This window comes from Cervus canadensis, chromosome 12, assembly GCF_019320065.1.
Source record: "Cervus canadensis isolate Bull #8, Minnesota chromosome 12, ASM1932006v1, whole genome shotgun sequence".
In the NCBI taxonomy this organism is placed as follows: Eukaryota; Metazoa; Chordata; class Mammalia; order Artiodactyla; family Cervidae; genus Cervus; species Cervus canadensis.
The window spans coordinates 302,691-320,899 of NC_057397.1; the positions used below are offsets into that span (position 1 = coordinate 302,691).

The 18,209-nt window shown below is 48.5% G+C and overlaps 1 protein-coding gene across 3 annotated transcripts in view; it reads right to left on the reverse strand.

Moving 5' to 3' along the window:
* CYRIB (CYFIP related Rac1 interactor B) overlaps positions 1–18,209 on the reverse strand; it is a 148,394-nt gene that overhangs the window by 107,423 nt on the left and 22,762 nt on the right. For 2 of the 3 annotated variants that reach the window (XM_043484495.1, XM_043484500.1), the window contains one exon: positions 2,845–2,897. In XM_043484495.1, the coding sequence (XP_043340430.1) occupies positions 2,845–2,897 (53 nt within the window). Of the gene's footprint in view, positions 1–2,844; positions 2,904–18,209 lie in introns of those variants that run through there. The other variant, XM_043484498.1, reaches the window with a different exon arrangement.

The window sequence follows — 18,209 nt, forward strand, 5'->3', positions numbered from 1 at the left end:
GGTATCTATGACGTATATATACGGTGGCCCCGTAGTCTCCTGTAAGGATATACCATAATCTCTTCCATCAATCCTTTTCTGACATACATTTATTTCAGTTGCTTCCAGGGTCTTGCTATTTCAAACAACGCTGCAAGGAACTTACATTACACACATCTTCACACTATAGGTAAGGTATGTTACTATAGGAAAGGTGGGATTTATAAGATAAAATCCTTGGAAACTATATATATATATATGTGTATATATATACACACCCATGGGCTTCCCTTGTGGCTCAGTTGGTAAGAATCTGCCTGTAGTGCAGGAGACCCCGGTTCAATCCCTGGGTTGGGAAGATCCCCTGGAGAAAGGAAAGGCTACCCACTCCAGTATTCTGACCTGGAGAATTCCATGGACTATATAGTCCACGGGGTCGCAAAGAGCGGGACACGACTGAGCAACTTTCACTTTCATATATATATATATATGTGTGTGTGTGTGTGTGTGTGTGCATTTATATATATGAAAGATGGGATTTATAAGATAAAATCCTTGAAGCTGCAAGAGTCAAAAGGTGCAAGCACTTAAAATGCTGGAATGGCCTTCAAAGAGTTTGGACTCACTTTTACTCTCACGAACAGGGTCATAAGGATGCCAGTCTGTCCAACTACATTCACAGAATGGTTTGTTTATCAAAGTCAAGGGAAGAAAGGGGGGCAGAGCTTCACTCTTGTCCCACGGTTTCTTCCCGCCCCCGTGATACCACACATGATCCTACTGCTGCCTGAAAATTCTGCCCCTTGGACGCACAACCCAGAGATTAGAGCTTAAAACAGAATGAACGTCAGCACTGGTGTGCTGAGCTGGCTCGGGCTGGCTCGAAAGAGCCGACTGAGCACATCTCTTCCCAAACCCGTGTTCAGTGACATCATGTCGGTAGCTTGAAATTGTTCATGGTGTAAGTATTGATACCATAGAGATGGGCAAATGCTAGTCAGGGCTTCTCTTTTTTCCCCCAGAGACCTCTGTCTAACACCAGCCCACTGATACATACTACAGTAGAAAGTGAGGCTCTGCTGCCCTTTTTTGCAATATGCCTGCTCTCAGTAGGGTCGCAAATTCTTGGAACCTAAGAACCGGAGGAGATCTGAAGGGACAGCTGATCATTCTGTCTTCTCATGCTGCCTCTCCCCTATTCCCTGTGCTGAGACATAAGCAGACCCTCTCCTCCGCTCCTCTGTGCCTCTCCACCGCATTCCCATCTCTTTATTGCTTAGTGCTTATTCTTAGTGATCCTCTACAGTGCAGTAATTGCACACACAGACTCTAGGCTACACTAGAAGACAGCCAGGGGTCAAATCCCAACTCCGTCATTAGCAGCTCTGTGACCTTGGGCAAGTGGTTTAAACTACTACACCTTAGTTTCTTTGTAAAGCACAGATGATAATGATAATACCTTCCTTAGATGTTTGTTCTGAGGATTAAATGAGTTAATACAAGGACACAGAACAGTGGCTGGCACATACTAAGGACGAAACAGACATAAACTGTTATTACTGTCTTCCAGTTCACTAAGTATCCTTCACGACATCTAGTCTGTCAGTTAACACTTTTGTTGGATTTTAGTTTCAATGACTATTTTTCACTTCTATGTGGCAGCTTTTCGAATCAACTTATTCTTTTTCCACCTTTCATTGCATTTTTGTATCCTCTTTTGTTTTTAATCATTTAAAAATATACTGTCTATAGTCTCTTTTAGATGGCTTTTTACTTTCAACTCAAAGTCACTCCTTTCCTGAATAGTCCATATGATTTATTTACGCACTCATCTTCAGAGTTCTTTCTGCAGGAGTCTGTCAGGTCTGGGTTGCTGAAATAACCCAGTGGAGTAACTGTGTAAACACACGACACAATCCCTAGTGTTGTGCTAGAAAGTCCCACAGTAGACAGTTTTTCTGTTAATTTCCCAACTCAAGTTCTCACATCTTGTGATAATAACAATATAGATTTCACAACCACATATGGTATAGCCCCAGATTTTTCGTTTCTTCCTGGTGACTTTCTTTCCACTCAAAAAAAGCTTCCTCTCTGTTTCTCCAGACAGTGGGGCTTTTCCAGTCCTTTCTCATGAAGACGTGTAATGTTTAAGGCTCCTGGAAATTCATGTCTACCTTGGGCCCAAGTCTCATTTCTAGGCCCATTGTGGTCTCAAAACCTTAACCCCCAGACTCTACAGTGGCTTTGTGGGTGCAAAAGCCCCATAAGTTATTGTGCCTTCAGCTCATACGACCATTTGGCTTGGAGTTCTCTCCATTTTTGACAGTTGGGGACTTCCCTTTCTGATGAGCTCCCCTAGATATAGTTATTATTTTTCAGTCAACTCTGAAAGGGCCTGTCGGCATCCCCTTTCCAGATTCGTATGTTGTAACCTAACCCCCAACATGAGGGTATTCAGGAGTGATTAGGTCACGAGGGTAGGGCCTTCATGGATGGGATTAGTGCCCGTAGAAAAGAGGCCTCAGAAAGTTCTCTTGCCTCTTCCACCACGTGAGGGTATAGCACAAAGAAACAGGAAGTGGGCCTTCACCAGACACTGAATCTGCCAGCATCTTGATCTTGAACTTGCCAACCTCCAGAACTGTGAGAATTAAATTTCTGTTGTTTACACGCAACCCCGTCTATGGCACCCTGCTCCAGCGGCCTGAACAGACTCAGACAACCCCTTACCAGGGAAGAGAACCTGGGAAAGTCACTTCTCTGAACCTCAGCTCTTGAGGGCTATTGTGAGGCTCAAGACAATTCAAATGAAGCGCTTAGTTCTGAAGCCAGGTGGCCACAGTCAAATCCGGTTCTGTCACTTACCAACTTGGTAACCTTGAACGAATCACTCAAACTCCAGGGTTCAGTTTCTTCTCCTGCAAAACAGAGATATAGCAAGGATTAGGCAAGTCACAAGTCCCCAGCACACAAAAAGCCTCCAGTAAATCCTAATCACTACTGTTTTTCTCCTGTACCAAGAGTAACAACCCAATAAAACATTTCTGTCCAGTAGTATTTCAAGCCAAATAATATTCCTCCAGACCATTATATTTTATAGACGATGTTTTACAAATGTTTTTCTCATGTAACATTCAAAACAGTCTGGTATATGACAAATGAAGAAATGAAGACATTTTTAAAAAAAGGAAATGGAGATTCAGAGATGTCAAATTGTAAGAGTTCTTTATATATTCAAGTCAAGTAAACTGCTGAAGGTTGCAGAGCAAATAAAGAGCAAGCCCAAGTCAAACTCCTCTGATGGAGGGGCACAGTTTGGCTGGACTGCATTGTCCCCGGGACATAGACGGTGGAGCGTGGCTGTCCTTTCAGACTCATAATTCTATGATAAAGGATGCTGGGACTCTGGGCTACCTCAGCAAGTCCGGGTCTCAGAAAAACACTCAGCTCAACTTGAATTTGAACTGGTCTCAGACATTCCATCCCTGACTCGCTTCCTGCTTTAGGTTTCTACACCACAGAGAAAGGAAAACAAACGTACATTACACCATCGTTGTCACCCTCAAAATCTCCTACAAAAGAGATTCACAAAGACTTGTGAATCAAAGGGAGTTTTCATAAAACCCAAGTTAAACAATATCCCATTCGAACCCATTCACCAGCATCAAGTGTGAAGATCAGAGCAAGGTCTGCAGTGTCTAGACACTCATTACTGCCTGCAAGAGAAAGAGAATGCTTTTTTTCTGGCTTTCATTTTGATTAAATCTTTAGCTGCCTGAGGTGTCTTCTTTTTCCTTGTCATCGGGGACTGAGACTACCGGAAGCCACTTAACCAGCCTCCCTTTATTCACAAAAGATTTGGGGGCCCTGCCTGATTGTCGTGGGGGAACGTTATCAGCTGATCACGTCAACCACTCTGGCTGCGTTGCCAGCAATCCTCTCGTTCGCCAGTACCGGTTTCCTTTCTGCTGTCTCCTGAATGTGGTTTAAAACTCCCTTTTCAAGAATAATCACAAAACTGCTCAGTGGCCAAAGAAAAGAGCCATTCCATTTAGAACAACATAGGCATACCAAGGACAGAGGAGCCTGGTGGGCTGCAGTCCACTGGGCCGCAAAAGAGGCAGACATGACTTACCGATTAAGCAACAACCAAGCATACTCACAAGTTCAGACCTCACAGGTAAGCACGAGGTCCACACTCTGTGTGTGTGTGTTGGGGGTATGCACTTGCCAGATTTACAAAGCAGAAAATAAGACAAGCTGTTTACTTGGGAACAATTTTTTTAAGGTCCTGGGCGAAAGTCCTAGAAATTAGAAAAAAGTATACTAACTTGCTCTCACAAAAGTCTTTAAGAACATGAAGATGAAGCTGGTCTTCCCATCACTTAGAGACAAACCAAGAAAGAGAGTATGTCTCCCGTAGAAGGAAAGTCATCTCAAAACAAGAGTGACTTTCCCTCACTTCCTCTCTGTGGACAGAGAAAAGCTGGACTGTGACTCTAGAAACCAGTCTACCGCCATACCACTCTGAACACGCCTGGTCTCATCTGTCTCAGAAACTAAGCAGCGTCAGGCCGGTTAGTACTTGGATGGGAGACTCTAGAAACTGGACCTGATCTTTTTTCCTCTTTAGACTCACAGCATGGGCTCCAGCCCTTCTTGGTCTTTCAGAGCTGTGTGACTTTGGGTAAGTCATTGAACCTTTCTGAGCTTCTGTAGCCACTGCGGTCAAGTGAGGACACTCATTCACTCACGATCCATCTGCTGAGCACCTACAACGTGCCAAGCATGTGGCCATGGGATTAATTCCAGGAATTAAACTGTCCCAGCCACAAAGGGCTCTCATTGATTAGTGGAATAAAGACTTCCCTGGCAGTTCAATGGTTAAGATGCTGTTCTTCCGATGAGTACAGGTGCTGGGCAACCACAGAAGAGGGTATTTAATTAATTCCACAGGGGAGGGAAAGTGCTGGGTGCAAGGAAGACTTCCCCCAAGGAGGTGTTATCTAAGCTGCGAACAAAAAGACAAGTTAGAATTTGCCCGACTGAGAGGGATCCAAGCAAAACTGGCAGCATATGGGAAGGCCCATAGTCAGGATGGCTGGTTCACAATGTCAAGCACAAGAGGCAAGAAGAAGGACATCAGGTATGGAGACCTGGACTCACAAGCAGGTGGGCTTGCCAGGGCAACTTGCCTGGACTAGGAGACCTCTCAGGGTCAAGCATTCACAGAAGCCCAGCCACATCAATCATAAGACCCTTGGACCAAATTCCAGGACCTTGACCTAGGGTTTGGAGATGGAAATGGCAACCCAATCCAGTATTTGTGCCCAGAAAATCCCACGGACACAGGAGCCTGGTGGGTTACAGTCCATGGGATGGCAAAGAGTCAGACACGACTGAGCAACTAACACTTTCAAACATGTCCAGGGTCCCTGCCAGTCCTAAGGGCTGACCCTGTGGTCTTCTGAGACCCCAGATCCTCCCCTTGGCCTGACAGCCCTTGCACCAGCACAGATACGTCCCTGAGTCCACTCAGGGAAATGCCAAGCCTCCCACGTGGGTCCTGTCCTTCCTCTTTCCTTTCCCTTCGGGAGTGACTAGCCAGTGACTCAAGGAGGGAGCTGTCCCCTACTTGTCATTTGTTTCTTAAAAAAAAAAAGCACCCAGAACTCACTCACATAGTCATTTGCCCAATCTCCTTCTCCCACCCAGCCCCTGACCTAACTGAAGAAATGCTGAATTATCCATGTAGACTGTCGCCACCAAGACACTTGAAGCTACCTGAGGGCGTACACTTGTTTTGGTCATTCTGCTGTCCCCCGCCCTGGTATTGACGACCCCTGATTCATACCAGGTCCTCAAAAATGCATGCAGACATGAATGGGTTTAATGTCTCTGCAAAGAAGCACCCATTCAGAGCTGCCCTCAGACAAAAACCCAGAGAGGTGTCAGCTCAACACCCCTCCCCCAGGGCTCCCTAAGCCACTGTAGACGCTCAGCAAAGCCCCACTGGAAAACTAACGCCCCCGCCACTCATGATACCAGCAAAGAGCCTCAGGTCCGAAAGGATGATATGACTTGCCCAAGGTCTCTTAGCTAACGCAATAAAACATTTTTAAAAGGGGGACAACAGGGACTTTCCTGGTGGTCCAGTGGATAAGACTCTGAGCTCCCAATGCAGGCGGCCTGGGTTCGATCCCTGATCAGGGAACTAGATCCTGCATGCCACTACTAAAGATCCCACATGCTATATCTAAGACCCAGCACAGCCAAATAAATAAATATTAAAAAAAAAAAAAAAGTGGGACAACGGTCTTAAACGGAAGGCGATCTAGTTGCCCCTACCAGAAACATTGCTTGTTTTAGGGGAAAATACTTGGCAGGTCTAATGAAATCTTCCCTTTACCTGACCACCAATTACGTCACACTTTCACGACCCCTGGGATTCTCTAGGCAGGACTAGAGCTCCCATTGAAGCACACCTATTTTGGAAGATGACTAAAAAAACTTTTTTAGGGACTGGGTATGTTCTTGGATTATGGATCACTTTTTAATTCTCTATACTGTGATCTCAGGCTATGACAATTTTTAAAGGAAAGCTGAGCTCCCTGAACACTCTTGTTTTTTTTAATGTTTTGATATTAACTTTACTGTGACAGCAAACACAATTTTTAAGGAGGGCATTTTGATCTATATAACCCTTCCACCAAACGAATTCCTTATAATTCCTGTATCCTCTTATTAAAGCTTTTATTCACAGATCAATACTCTGTACCAAAGTATATATTTCACTTAAAGGAGCCCAGGTGGCACTAGTGGGAAGGGGTCCGCTTGCCAATGCAGGGGACATAAGAGACGTGGGTTTGATCCTGGATTGGGAAGACCCCCTGGAGGAGGGCATGGCAACCCATTCCACTATGCTTGCCTGGAGAATCCCATGGACAGAGGAGCCTAGTGAGCTACAGTCCATGGGGTCACAACTGACACCACTGAAGTGACTTAACATGCACGCACCTTTTAGAGTAGAAGTTACTTAAACAAAACAAAAACAAAACCAACAAACTTATTATGCAAGTCACTGGCATGATGTTTCTGAAACCACCACAGAGCAAAACGCAGGTGACACATTAAGTGCACCTGGAAATTCTGGGTCTGAGACATTGAGGGTGACATCTTCCAGCCTGCTTCACTCAATCATTATTCTGACACTTTCCATATCCCATTTCATAGGAAACAGACAAAGGAAAACAGATGTTTTACTTACACCCAGCTAGCACAGCAAACCCCCAAGCTTGCAATGGCTGCTCATCACTGAGGAGTTTAAAGCAATACTTTTGTGCCAATGAAATAACATCTCAAATGGCCTAGCACAGCGGTTCTCACTCCGGCTCAACCAAAATTCACAAGGGCAGGAGGAAAATCTTTAAAAATACCACTGCTGGGTCCCCAGCCTGCACAATTAAAACAGAATCTCTAAGGACGAAACCTCAGCACTATAGTTTTCCCAAGATCCCTAGGTGACTGTACGGCCCAAACAGGACTGCAAACCACGGGCCAGGTTAACTCATCAGTCAGAGAAAGCCCATGGGAGAGCTTATCTGTGAGTGATGAAGGCACTGTAATTAAATAAAACAGCAGATGTGAAAGTACCTAACAGGGCCTGTTACCCAGAAGACACTTAATAAATGTTAATTAGGCAAAAAAATAATAATTCAAGCAATTACTCCTCCTCAGTGAATTCACCTTGTAATTTTATTGGTTTGTTTATCACTTGCTGTTTTTTCTTAGCCTTGATTCATTCTATCCCTAGGTTAATAATAATAAAAATATCTATGTTAATAAAATTATAAACATATACCCATAATCCTATTCAATTACAAGAGCTCTGTACTATTTCCAACAACTCCTAATCACTTATTTAATAAAACTTTTCCCTAGAACAGTGGCTAATATGTACTAAATACTCAACAAATGTTATTTATAATAAGTATTATTATTCAGGATTCATGATAATCTGCATAACTTAGGCTGAAATTTTATTGAAAGGACTTAGTGAGAATGTAAAAATATTAGCAAGGCAATATTTTTTTAACTTTTTATTTTATATTGGAGAATAGCCAATTAACAATGTTATGATAGTTTCAGGTGGACAGAAAAGGGATTCAGCCATATATATATACATATCTATCTCTTTCTCTCCATTCTCTCCCAAACTCCCCTCCCATCCAGGACACCACATAACACTGAGCAGAGCTCCTGTGCTATATAACAGGACTTCGTTGGTTATCCATTTTAAATACAGCAGTATATACATACGGATTCCAAATTCCCCACAGCAATATTTAACAAACTTAAAAAAAATTTTTTTAAGCATATTCATTCTTTTTATAAATTTGTGAAAAAATATTAAATGTGGTCACTGCACAGGTAGCTAGCTTATCTTGCACATTCAAGGGGGCCCGACAAAAGCTACTTGTGAACACTCAGCAGTTTCCACAGTCACTTGGAAAAGCTAACACTGCAATTAGTTCAAAGTGCTCTCTTAATCCAACTTTTCCCTACCACTGCCTCCCTGAGCCTGTATTAGGAAGGCGATTTTTCTATATGTTCACATTACCCCTCAGTTCTGAGAACAAAAACCTGTGTAAAAAAATATATCTATATATAATTTATTAATCAAGATGAGAAAGTTTTACTAAGAACATTTCCAAACCTCCTGTTGCCCTGCTTGGATGAATTAAGCCAGTCAGCATCTGTCTCCTGTTGCGCTAAGCAGAGGAGGCATTCAACAGCCAGACTGGAAGATCTACTCTATTTGGTTCAGGATCACATTGTGAGCAGGAGACCCTTCCATGGTTCACACCTGAGCATGCCACTGTTTGCTTCCTTTCTCCTTCGAACTCCAAACAGCTGCCATTTCATGTTTCAAATCAACAGACACGCAAAAATAATCATGATGTGCACTTTTCTAGATGTGCTGTTGTTGTTCAGTCACTAAAACGTGTCTGATTCGTTGCGACCCCATGGACTGCAGCACGCCAGGCTGCCCTGTCCACCACTATCTCCTGGAGTTTGCTCAAATTCATGTCCATTGAGTCGGTGACACCATCCAACCATCTCATCCTTTGTTGTCTCCTTCTCCTCCTGCCTTCAATCTTTCCATCATCAGGGAGTTTTCCAATGAGTCGGCTCTTGGCATCAGGGGGTCAAAGTACTGGAGCTTCAGCATCATTTATATGCATATTATACATATTATAATTATTATACATATCATAACAAGTATTACTGGTCTGAATGTTTGTGTCCCCCCCTTCCAAATTCCCATGTTGGAATCCTAACTCCCCAGTGTGATGGTTGTAGGAGGTCGGGCCTTTGAGAGGTCATGAGGGTGGAGCCCTCGTGAATGGGATTAGTGCCCTCATAAGTGAGGCCCCAGACAGCTCCCTCACTCCTCCCATCACACGAGCACACAATGAGAGAAGAGCCCCTGCCCAAGCATGCTGGTGCCTGGATCTCAGATGTTCAGCCTCCGGAACAGTGAGAACTATACGGCTATTGTTTATAAGCTCCCATTCTGTAGCATTTTATAACAGTAGCCCTGACAACCACAACAAAGTCAAAAGTGACCATGCATGGGCCTTTGGCAAGTAATAGCTTGGGTTACTCAATAAGAATATCTTGATTGACTATCACATGCCAGACAGCTCCAGAGGTAGAGGGAGGGAGATGGAGAGGAGGACAGAGTGCCCATCTTCAAGGATGTCAGGCTCCAAGGACAGTGTGCAGATTGGCTACTGTGACGCAGTGTGACTCTGACCAGGGCTGACAAGGAAATGCAAAGGATAGGGTCACAGGGGCAACCCGAAATCAGAAATTAGGAAATGAAAATAAATAAGCGCACAGGAGATAAATGGTTGTGGATAACAATGTTAAGACAACTACTGCAGCTTTCATCAATTGCACTGCCCTCTCGACTCCCATCACCTAATCTTGACAGTCATATGCCACTTCGGGGGCCTCCCTGGCGGTCCAGTGGCTAAGTAAGTCTCCATGCTTCTAAAGCACGGGGTGCATGTCTGACCCCTGGTCAGGGAACTAGATTCCACATGCCGCAGCTAAAGATCCTGTGTGCTGCAGCTAAGACCCAGCACAGCTAAATAAATAAATATTAAATATATATATACCTATCCTGTGATAAACCACAATAGAAAAAAAATATATGTATGTATAACGAACCACTTTGCTGTAGAGCAGAAATTAACACAACATTGTAAACCCACTATACTTCAATTAAAAACATAAATTAAGAAGGAGGTGAAGGAGGAAGAGAAGACTTCCTGGAGACTGAACAGCCAGACTCAGTACCATCTCAGCAAAACCGCAACCCTGTGGGTCAGCCCTAGTCCTACCCTTTTCAAACTGTGCCACCATTAAAGACATATCACGATTTACTTGAAAGTGTGACACAGGTGAAGGTAGAGAATGTTATTGGGGGTGTCTGGTCTAAATGCCTGGTTTTATAGACGGGAGAATCTGACACGTAGAAGGAAAGGAACTTGCCTGCAGTGAAGACAGCAGGATCACAGTGGAGTCAGAACCAGCTCCCAAGATTTCCGACTCCTAACTACCCAGGGCTGACTACTCAGCTTCCAAACTCCTTCACCTGATTAACTGCGTCTAGGTGTCTGCTCCCAGCTCAGCCGCATCCCCTTTAGGGGAAGGCTTCTGGGGACATCCTACCTGATACTCCCCTTTCTCAGAGCACTCCTCCCAGATTATGCTGCTATTTCATCAGCTAGCTTCCCCCGACCCTTGACCTTGGAGCAACTCTGTTCAACTCTTGTGTCCTGGACCTGAGTACAAGCAGAAGGTCTACGTGGACACAGTGCAGTGAACTGAGTGACCGAGGTCTCAGGTTCCTGGGAATTTCCTAGCATTAGCCAAGCAAGTCCCAAGTCCCTGAAAATCCCTCGGCAAACCAGGACAGCTGGTCGCTCTATTGGCGGACACCGACAAAGTGACGTGGGGCTTCCCAGGTGGCGCTAGAGGTAAAGAGCCTGCCTGCCAATGGAGGAGATGGATGTTTGATCCTTGTGTCGGGAAGATCCCCTGGAGGAGGGCATGGCAACCCACTCCAGTATTCTTGCCTGGAGAATCCCACAGACAGAGGAGCCTGGTGGGCTACAGTCCACAGGGTCGCAAAGGGCTGGATACAGGTGAAGCGACTTAGCACGCACATAACAAAGTGAGACAGCTGGCTCACCATGTCCCCGCCTCTAACCGTCCTCAGCCACTGTGCAAGCCGGGCCCAGAGCCGTGTCTCCGCCATGTGGTCACTCTAGCCCAGCACTGACAGAACTTTCTGCACTGCTGGAGACGCTCCTTATCTACACTGTCCAAAACAGAAGCACCAGACCCAGGTGACTACGGAGCAGCTGAACTCTGGCTGGTGTAACCCAGTTTTTAATTATATTTAATTTTTATTAATTTCTATTTAAATAGCCCCGTGTGGCTAGTAGACACCACATAGAACAGTTTGTCTCTGGTTTTACATAATTGGAACTACGGTCCACCTCTGTGCACGGGATGAGCTTTGGAGTCAGAATGACCATGGTTCGAATCCTGACTCAGTCATGTGCAAACATGTCACAAGTCCCTGGGGAAGCTTGTTTCTCCCTCTGTGATCTTGACAAGGTTGACTAAGAGACAGCGTTCAGAAAGTGGTTGGTTACTGGGAGAACTCATGCAAAAGGATTTCTCTGGAAGCCAATGAACCATGTAAAATGTAAAAAATGTAAAATGCTATGTAAAAATGCTAGAAAAATACGATTCTGAACCCAAAAGAGTGCAAAGGCATCATCTCAACCAGACTTCCAGCATCCCTGGCAGGATCAAGTTCAGATTCTAAACTGCCAGGGCTGGGCTGCTCGCTGGTCCCAGGCCTGTGACTGGTTGTCTCCGAGTCCCACTGGGGCAGCGGGCACTGGGTCCTGGGAGATGCTGAGACTCTGAGGCCATCTGAGGATGGCCCTACACGGTCCAGGGGCAGGGACCCAGGCCCTGCCCAGAGCAGTGAGGAGGCAGCACCCAGAGGAAGCCCAGGCGCCCCACAGGGCTCAGGCGCACCCCGGGCCGGCCACCTCGTGCCCCGGGGTACAGGACACGGGGCCCAGCCCACGTCTGGCGCATGTAAGGAGAACACCACCCCCGTTGCCTCTCCCAAGGGCCGGGGACACAGTAATGAGCTGGCAACCAGGAGCAGCTGGACGCCCCAGAGGCATCTGGTCTCTGGAACCTGTCCCTGGCCCTAATGAATCCACCCCCTCGGCAGGAATGGGCGGCAGGTCCCCGGAGGGGCAGGCTGCGGATCACAATCACCTGGGGAGCTTTTTAGCAACACTGTTCCCCAGACTGGGCACCGGTGTTTGCAGAAACTCCCAGGTGACTGCGGCACGGCTGGGACCCGGTGTCTGTCATCTGAGGGCTTGGGAAGCTGGTTCTGATGAGGACTATCTAGGCAGCGCTAGGGGGTTTCCCAGGTGGTTCAGTGGCAAAGAATCCGCCTGCCAAGCAGGAGACATGGGTTTGATCCCTGGGTCAGGAAGATCCCCTGGAGAAGGGAACGGCAACCCACTCCAGTATTCCTGTCTGGAGAATCCCACGGACAGAGGAGCCTGGCGGGCTACAGACCATGGGGTTGCAAAGAGTCGGACGTGACTGAACACATGTGAGCAGGAGGCAGAACCAGGGCTGGGGAGAGAAGCCCCCTTGTTAACAAGTCCCTCCCTCTGGCTGCAGGGACAACAGTCAGATGGTCGGAGGACCCTGACACCAGAGCCAGGCCGCAAGTTGCTCGCTTCCCTCCCGCCCCAACTGGCAGAGACCCTTCCGGTTCTCCAGGCCTGACCCGTCCCGTGTCTCATGTGCAGCCTCGGTGGGGAGGGTCCTCCTTCCCTGCTATCCCCAAGCACCCCAAGCAGAAGCCCTAATCTGTACACCTCCCCATCCTGGTGTCCCACGGCTGCACCCAGCACCGAGGAAGCCCACGACAGATGCTATTATTGTGGTTGTTACTCTCATTTCACTGAAAAGGAAACCAGAAGCTAGCAACAGTATGACTCACCCAAGGCCCCATGATGCTGGGGCAGGGCTGGGACAGGAACTCTGGGTGCCTGGGTTCACTCCCTCCCTGATACCCCAGGCTGAGGCTCACTGCCTCTGTGTCTACGCTCACCCTTACGTTTTCTCCTCCCTCTTACAAGTCAGTATGCAGGCTCTGACCATCAGAATAAATGCTTATTCGTAACCTCAGGCTCTGATTTATAGGATGCCACTTATCCTCAAAGGTTTCCCTGGTGGCTCAGCGGTAAAGAATCCGCCTGCCAAGGCAGGAGATGTGGGTTCTCCTGGGTTGAGAAGATTCCCCTGGAGAAGCAAATGGCAACCCACTCCAGAATTCTTGCCTGGAGAATCCATGGACAGAGGAGCCTGGCAGGCTACAGTCCATGGCGTCGCAGAGTTGGACATGACTTACCTACAAAACAACAAGTTATCCCCCAAACAGCCCATGGCGTCTATGAACACCCCTTGGGCAGTATACAGGGGCAGAGCCTTGGAGCCTGACATACTCGAATTACCACTGAGTCGCTGGGTGATCCTGGACACATTTCTTAACCTCTTGGGGCTCGGCTTCCTCAGCTATAAATGGGGATGATAGTATCCACCACCCAGGTTTGTGGAGAAGATTCCTGAGATCAGTCAAAGGAATCAGATGGGCTCCATGGCTGGCCAGCAGGAAGTACCAACAGCTGGTAGCTAGTATTCAGGTGGCAGGCACCACCCTTCTTATCTTCGGCTCCACGCTCCGTTTCAGACCCACAGAAGCCTCCAAACTATGTACCCTCTTGTGTCCCTTCTCTTCACACAGGTCACCCCGGGCCGGCGGACCCAGCCCACTGCCCCGGGCTTGGCCTGTCCTCTTGGGAGCACTGCCTTGCAGGACCAGGTGGTTGGAGTCCTCACATCATCCCCACCCCATCCCCCCCGAGTCCCCCAGAAGAAAACAAACGAGAAGTAACTCTTTCTATTCCTCATTCCAGACTTCCTGAATTTAAATCAAATATTTGCACACTCTCCAAAGCCTATAAACCTGAATTGCTCACAGGAAAAAAAAAGAAAACTTAGGTGCAAAAAGAGAGTAAGTGTGGGCGGTAGTGGCTTCAACGAACCTCACAGGAAGGGGCATTTGATCTGAATAACCACACAGCCCAGCTGAGGGAGCAGGGTGAACAGGAGAAAGCTGCCACTTACAGGGCCATCTCCCTGGCCTCTCTCCATCGACCTGCACAAAAATCAACAGTGCATTCCCTCTGCAGGCCTTCCGCGGAAGACCTGGGGTGGGGGCCAGGGGGCGGTGAGTGTGCGGAGGGCTGGGGGAGATGGGCAAGTGAGCACCAGCTCCCCAGTGCCATCCTGAGAGCGCTCAAACAGGAAGTTGGGCTGCTTCACACCAACATGGCTGCCCAGTTGTTAAAATCCCGAAGGACTTGACACAGGCTGGGAAGGAGGTGCTGTCCGGAGCCCCTCTCCCCAGCTGCCACACCCCCCACCCAGAGCCCCCAGACGGCCCCCGGCTAGGAAAGGAATGTCAAGCACTGTGGAAACTTCCAGAAAGGACTCTGGTGGCTGCCCAGTGTTAAACGTTCAGAGCATCCACCCTGGGCACAGTTCAGAGGCATGAAGAATGAAATGACACTCTGAGGGATTCAGAAGAACAGGCCTTCAATACACGTTTGCGGGAGGAAGAGAAGGAACGACTGACGCACGGGGCAGCGGCCACGGACCCACAGCGCCTCCCTCCCTCTGGGCCACTCACTCCACCCAAGCTCAGGCGCCAGAGCCTCAGAAGCCTCCCTGGCCAAACGAAAGGAAAGTCTGCCCTGACCTCCCACCCTAACCCACCCTAACCCTCACCAGGCAAAAGGAACTTTGGGGCTCCTCCCTGCCCAGCCTCCAGCCCCTCTGGGGCACCCCCTGACCCTCCCACATGTCACCCAGGGGAGGGCTGTCAAAGCAGGGAATCTTCCAGAACCGATGCTGCTTCAAGAACAAGCATGTGGCCAAAACTGGCCAGTAAGAGTCCTCTCAAGGCTCAAGAATGGTCATGTGACCCTAACTGGCCAATGAGGACCTTCCCGAGCACTTTGGCTGAAGTCACCAGGAAAGGGTATTCCTCTCCCGTCACCCAGGGCGGTTCACATGAAAGGCTGAAAGCCTGAATCTATCTCACAGGGAGAGACCCCTGAGAAACAAGGTGGGAGGAAGGCAAGGCCAAGAGACAGCGGGAGACAAAGCCCGGCCAGCGTGGCCTGGGCCCGTATCAGCCACCCCTGACCGTTTCACAACTGATGATCTTTTTCAAACCTAAGCCAGCTTGAGTTTGGTTTCTGTCACTTGGAACCCAGAGAATGGACTGATACATTTCTCAGTGGGTGTAGGAGAAGATGCTGGTTGCTACCAGACCCCGCTTCCTGCCTTGGCTGCCAGTTCATGTGACTTGGTGGCTTACTGATGGCATCTGGGAGGCTGGCTCTGAGCCCCACGCCCTCTGCTTCATGCAAAGAGGGCATCTCTCTCCCACTGAACCCCCAGACTCTGGTCTCTTGCCCTCCATCTCACAAGCTATGAACACCACCTGTTACCTGTTCTAATACATGAATCTTTCAGTGGCCCCATATGGCCCGAAGATCACAGTGCAAGTCCCTCTAATGCAGCTCATAAACCTGCCACCCCAGGACCTGACGACATGAGTTCTCCACACAAACCCTCCAGTCCAACCATGCACACCTACGCCGAGATCGCTCTCAACTCCAGGTTCCCAACCCCAAGACAGGAAGTGTTTCCAACCCATGCCAGCTGATGCCAAAAGCTCTTGCAGTACAAGGGTGACCCCTCATGTTCTGAAACCCACATCCTGCCCACTGAGGTCACAGCCCCACTCCTCACAGGGGTGAAGGCAATGTTGAAAGAAACTCATCAACACAGCCTCGTCCCCACAAAACACCTATGAGGACTCTCCCAAGAGCTTTCTAACACCCACCAAAGCCATAAAGTGGCTCTGAGTCAAGCCTCCATCATGTAAATTAAAGCTCCCCACCACCACCCCAAGTTTTCATTGAAAAATCGGCCAGCTGTGTACATTTCATCCAAAGTCACAGGAAAAAATCTACAGATAAAGCTTCTCTTGGCATGGAACACAAACTGACAGCATTTATAATTACAGAGAGGTCACTGCAAGAAAGATTTCAGAGGACTTCTGGTGCAATCTTCCCATTTTACAGAAGTGGAAACTGAGATTCCAAGAAGTGAAATGACACCCCGGGGTCACACAGGCAGGAAGCAGAGGAGCCAGGACAAAACACCAGGTCCTCTGCTTTTCTCCCCTCCAACAGTTTATAGATAATAACCTTACCTCCATTTACTCTATTACAATACTAATTCATACACACTCACTTAAAACTGTGAGCCATGCAGAAGTGCTGTATGTTTTGATATTTTCTGCTCTTTGCATTGCATCTCACTGAGTGTCTGAAAACGGGGTCTCTGCTTCCTGGCAGAGGGGCTGGAGCCCTCCAGGCCTGAGACTTGGTGCGGTTTCTCACCCTCTCCGCTGCCCGTAAACAACACCAACAGGGGCAACACAGACAGTAACAGCTGCTGGTTGTGCAATGAGAGGCGACCTCTACTTCCTAATGTGGGCCTGGGTGGGGAGGTAGGGGTGGGCTCTGTAAAAGTGTCTCCCCTCCCCTGGACCCAGCAACTTGGCCGAGGACCTCTGTTCATCACTCAGTGAGGCTTGTTTTCTTTGTACATCCCATTCATCGCCTCTTGCAGGGTAACAAAGATTTCAGAAACAGCCTGGAGCTCGAATTTCTGGCAGCTCCTTTCACTCACTGTGTGGCCTTAGGCAGGTCGCTTCACCTCTCTGGGCCTCAGCTGACTTGTCTTCAAAAAACGGCAGAAACATCATCCACGGAACAGAGTTGGTGGAATCCCTGGAGCTCTACTTGAGGCCGTGGCCAATCAGCGGACCCAGGTCATCACCCTGAATTCCCAGGGCCTTTCTCCTCCTGCTGCCCATCAACTGCTCAACACACAGGCCACGATCATGCTCTAACTCAGCCCCGCCAACGTCACGGCATCCACACCTGCCTCTCACGCAGGGTCAGGCCCTAGGTGTCTGCCTTCCTGTCTGGGGACTAACCACTCCTTGGTCCAACTCCCCTAACGTCCTGCTGGCTCCAGGGCCCAAACTCGACAACCTGCTCACCCCGGGCTGGCCAAGAAGCCCCAGTGTCAAATTTCTCCTCAAAGGCCTGAAAACCTCTCCCAGTCGCCATAAAACTACTCAATTTTTCCCTTGTGGGATCAGATGGAATTTAAAGTAAGTCACTAAAGTCTATACAGCCCTTCCCGCACAGAACATGTAATGCCTGCGAGATTTCCTCCCCATCTCTGCCCCCAAATCAAGCCGGTGTTCTATTCACTGATGTCACTGAGGAAGCAAGAGGGGTCCACCCGCCCAGCAAGCCCAGACTGAACGATCAGGCTTTCCATCTGGCTCTCATCGGTCAGTCCTGCCCTCCCCCACGACAGGGTCAGGGCCTCTCACCCCCCAACTCCCTCTGGGCAGACATTTATCTATAGACGGAACCCTGTGTCTGCTCCCCAGCCCCCAATTCCATCCACCGAGTCTGGGGAGTCTAGACAGGCTCCGATGAGAAGCGGGGAAGCAGAACTTCCAAGCAGAAGCTGGAACGGAGTGGGTGGGGGTGCCGGGGCAAGTATGTGCTACGGTGTGGCCAATCTGCTTGGGGTGACACAGAAAGGCAGGGAGCCACCTGCCAGTGCAGGGGACACAGGTTCGATCCCTGGCCCGGGAATATCACACTTGCTGCAGGGCAGCTGAGCCCAGGTGCCACCACTATTTGAGGCCATGCTCGAGAGCCCGGGAGCCACAACTACTGAAGCCCACGCGCCCGAGAGCCCGCGCGCCGCAACGGGAGAAGCCACTGGGACGAGAAGCCCGTGCGTGGCAACGAAGAGCAGCCCCCCTTGCCACAATTAGAGAAAGCACGTGTGAAGACCCAGCACAGCCAAAAATAAACAAGTAAAAGAGAGACAGGGACCTGCAGCAACCTGACGGACCCAGCGATTATCATACTAAG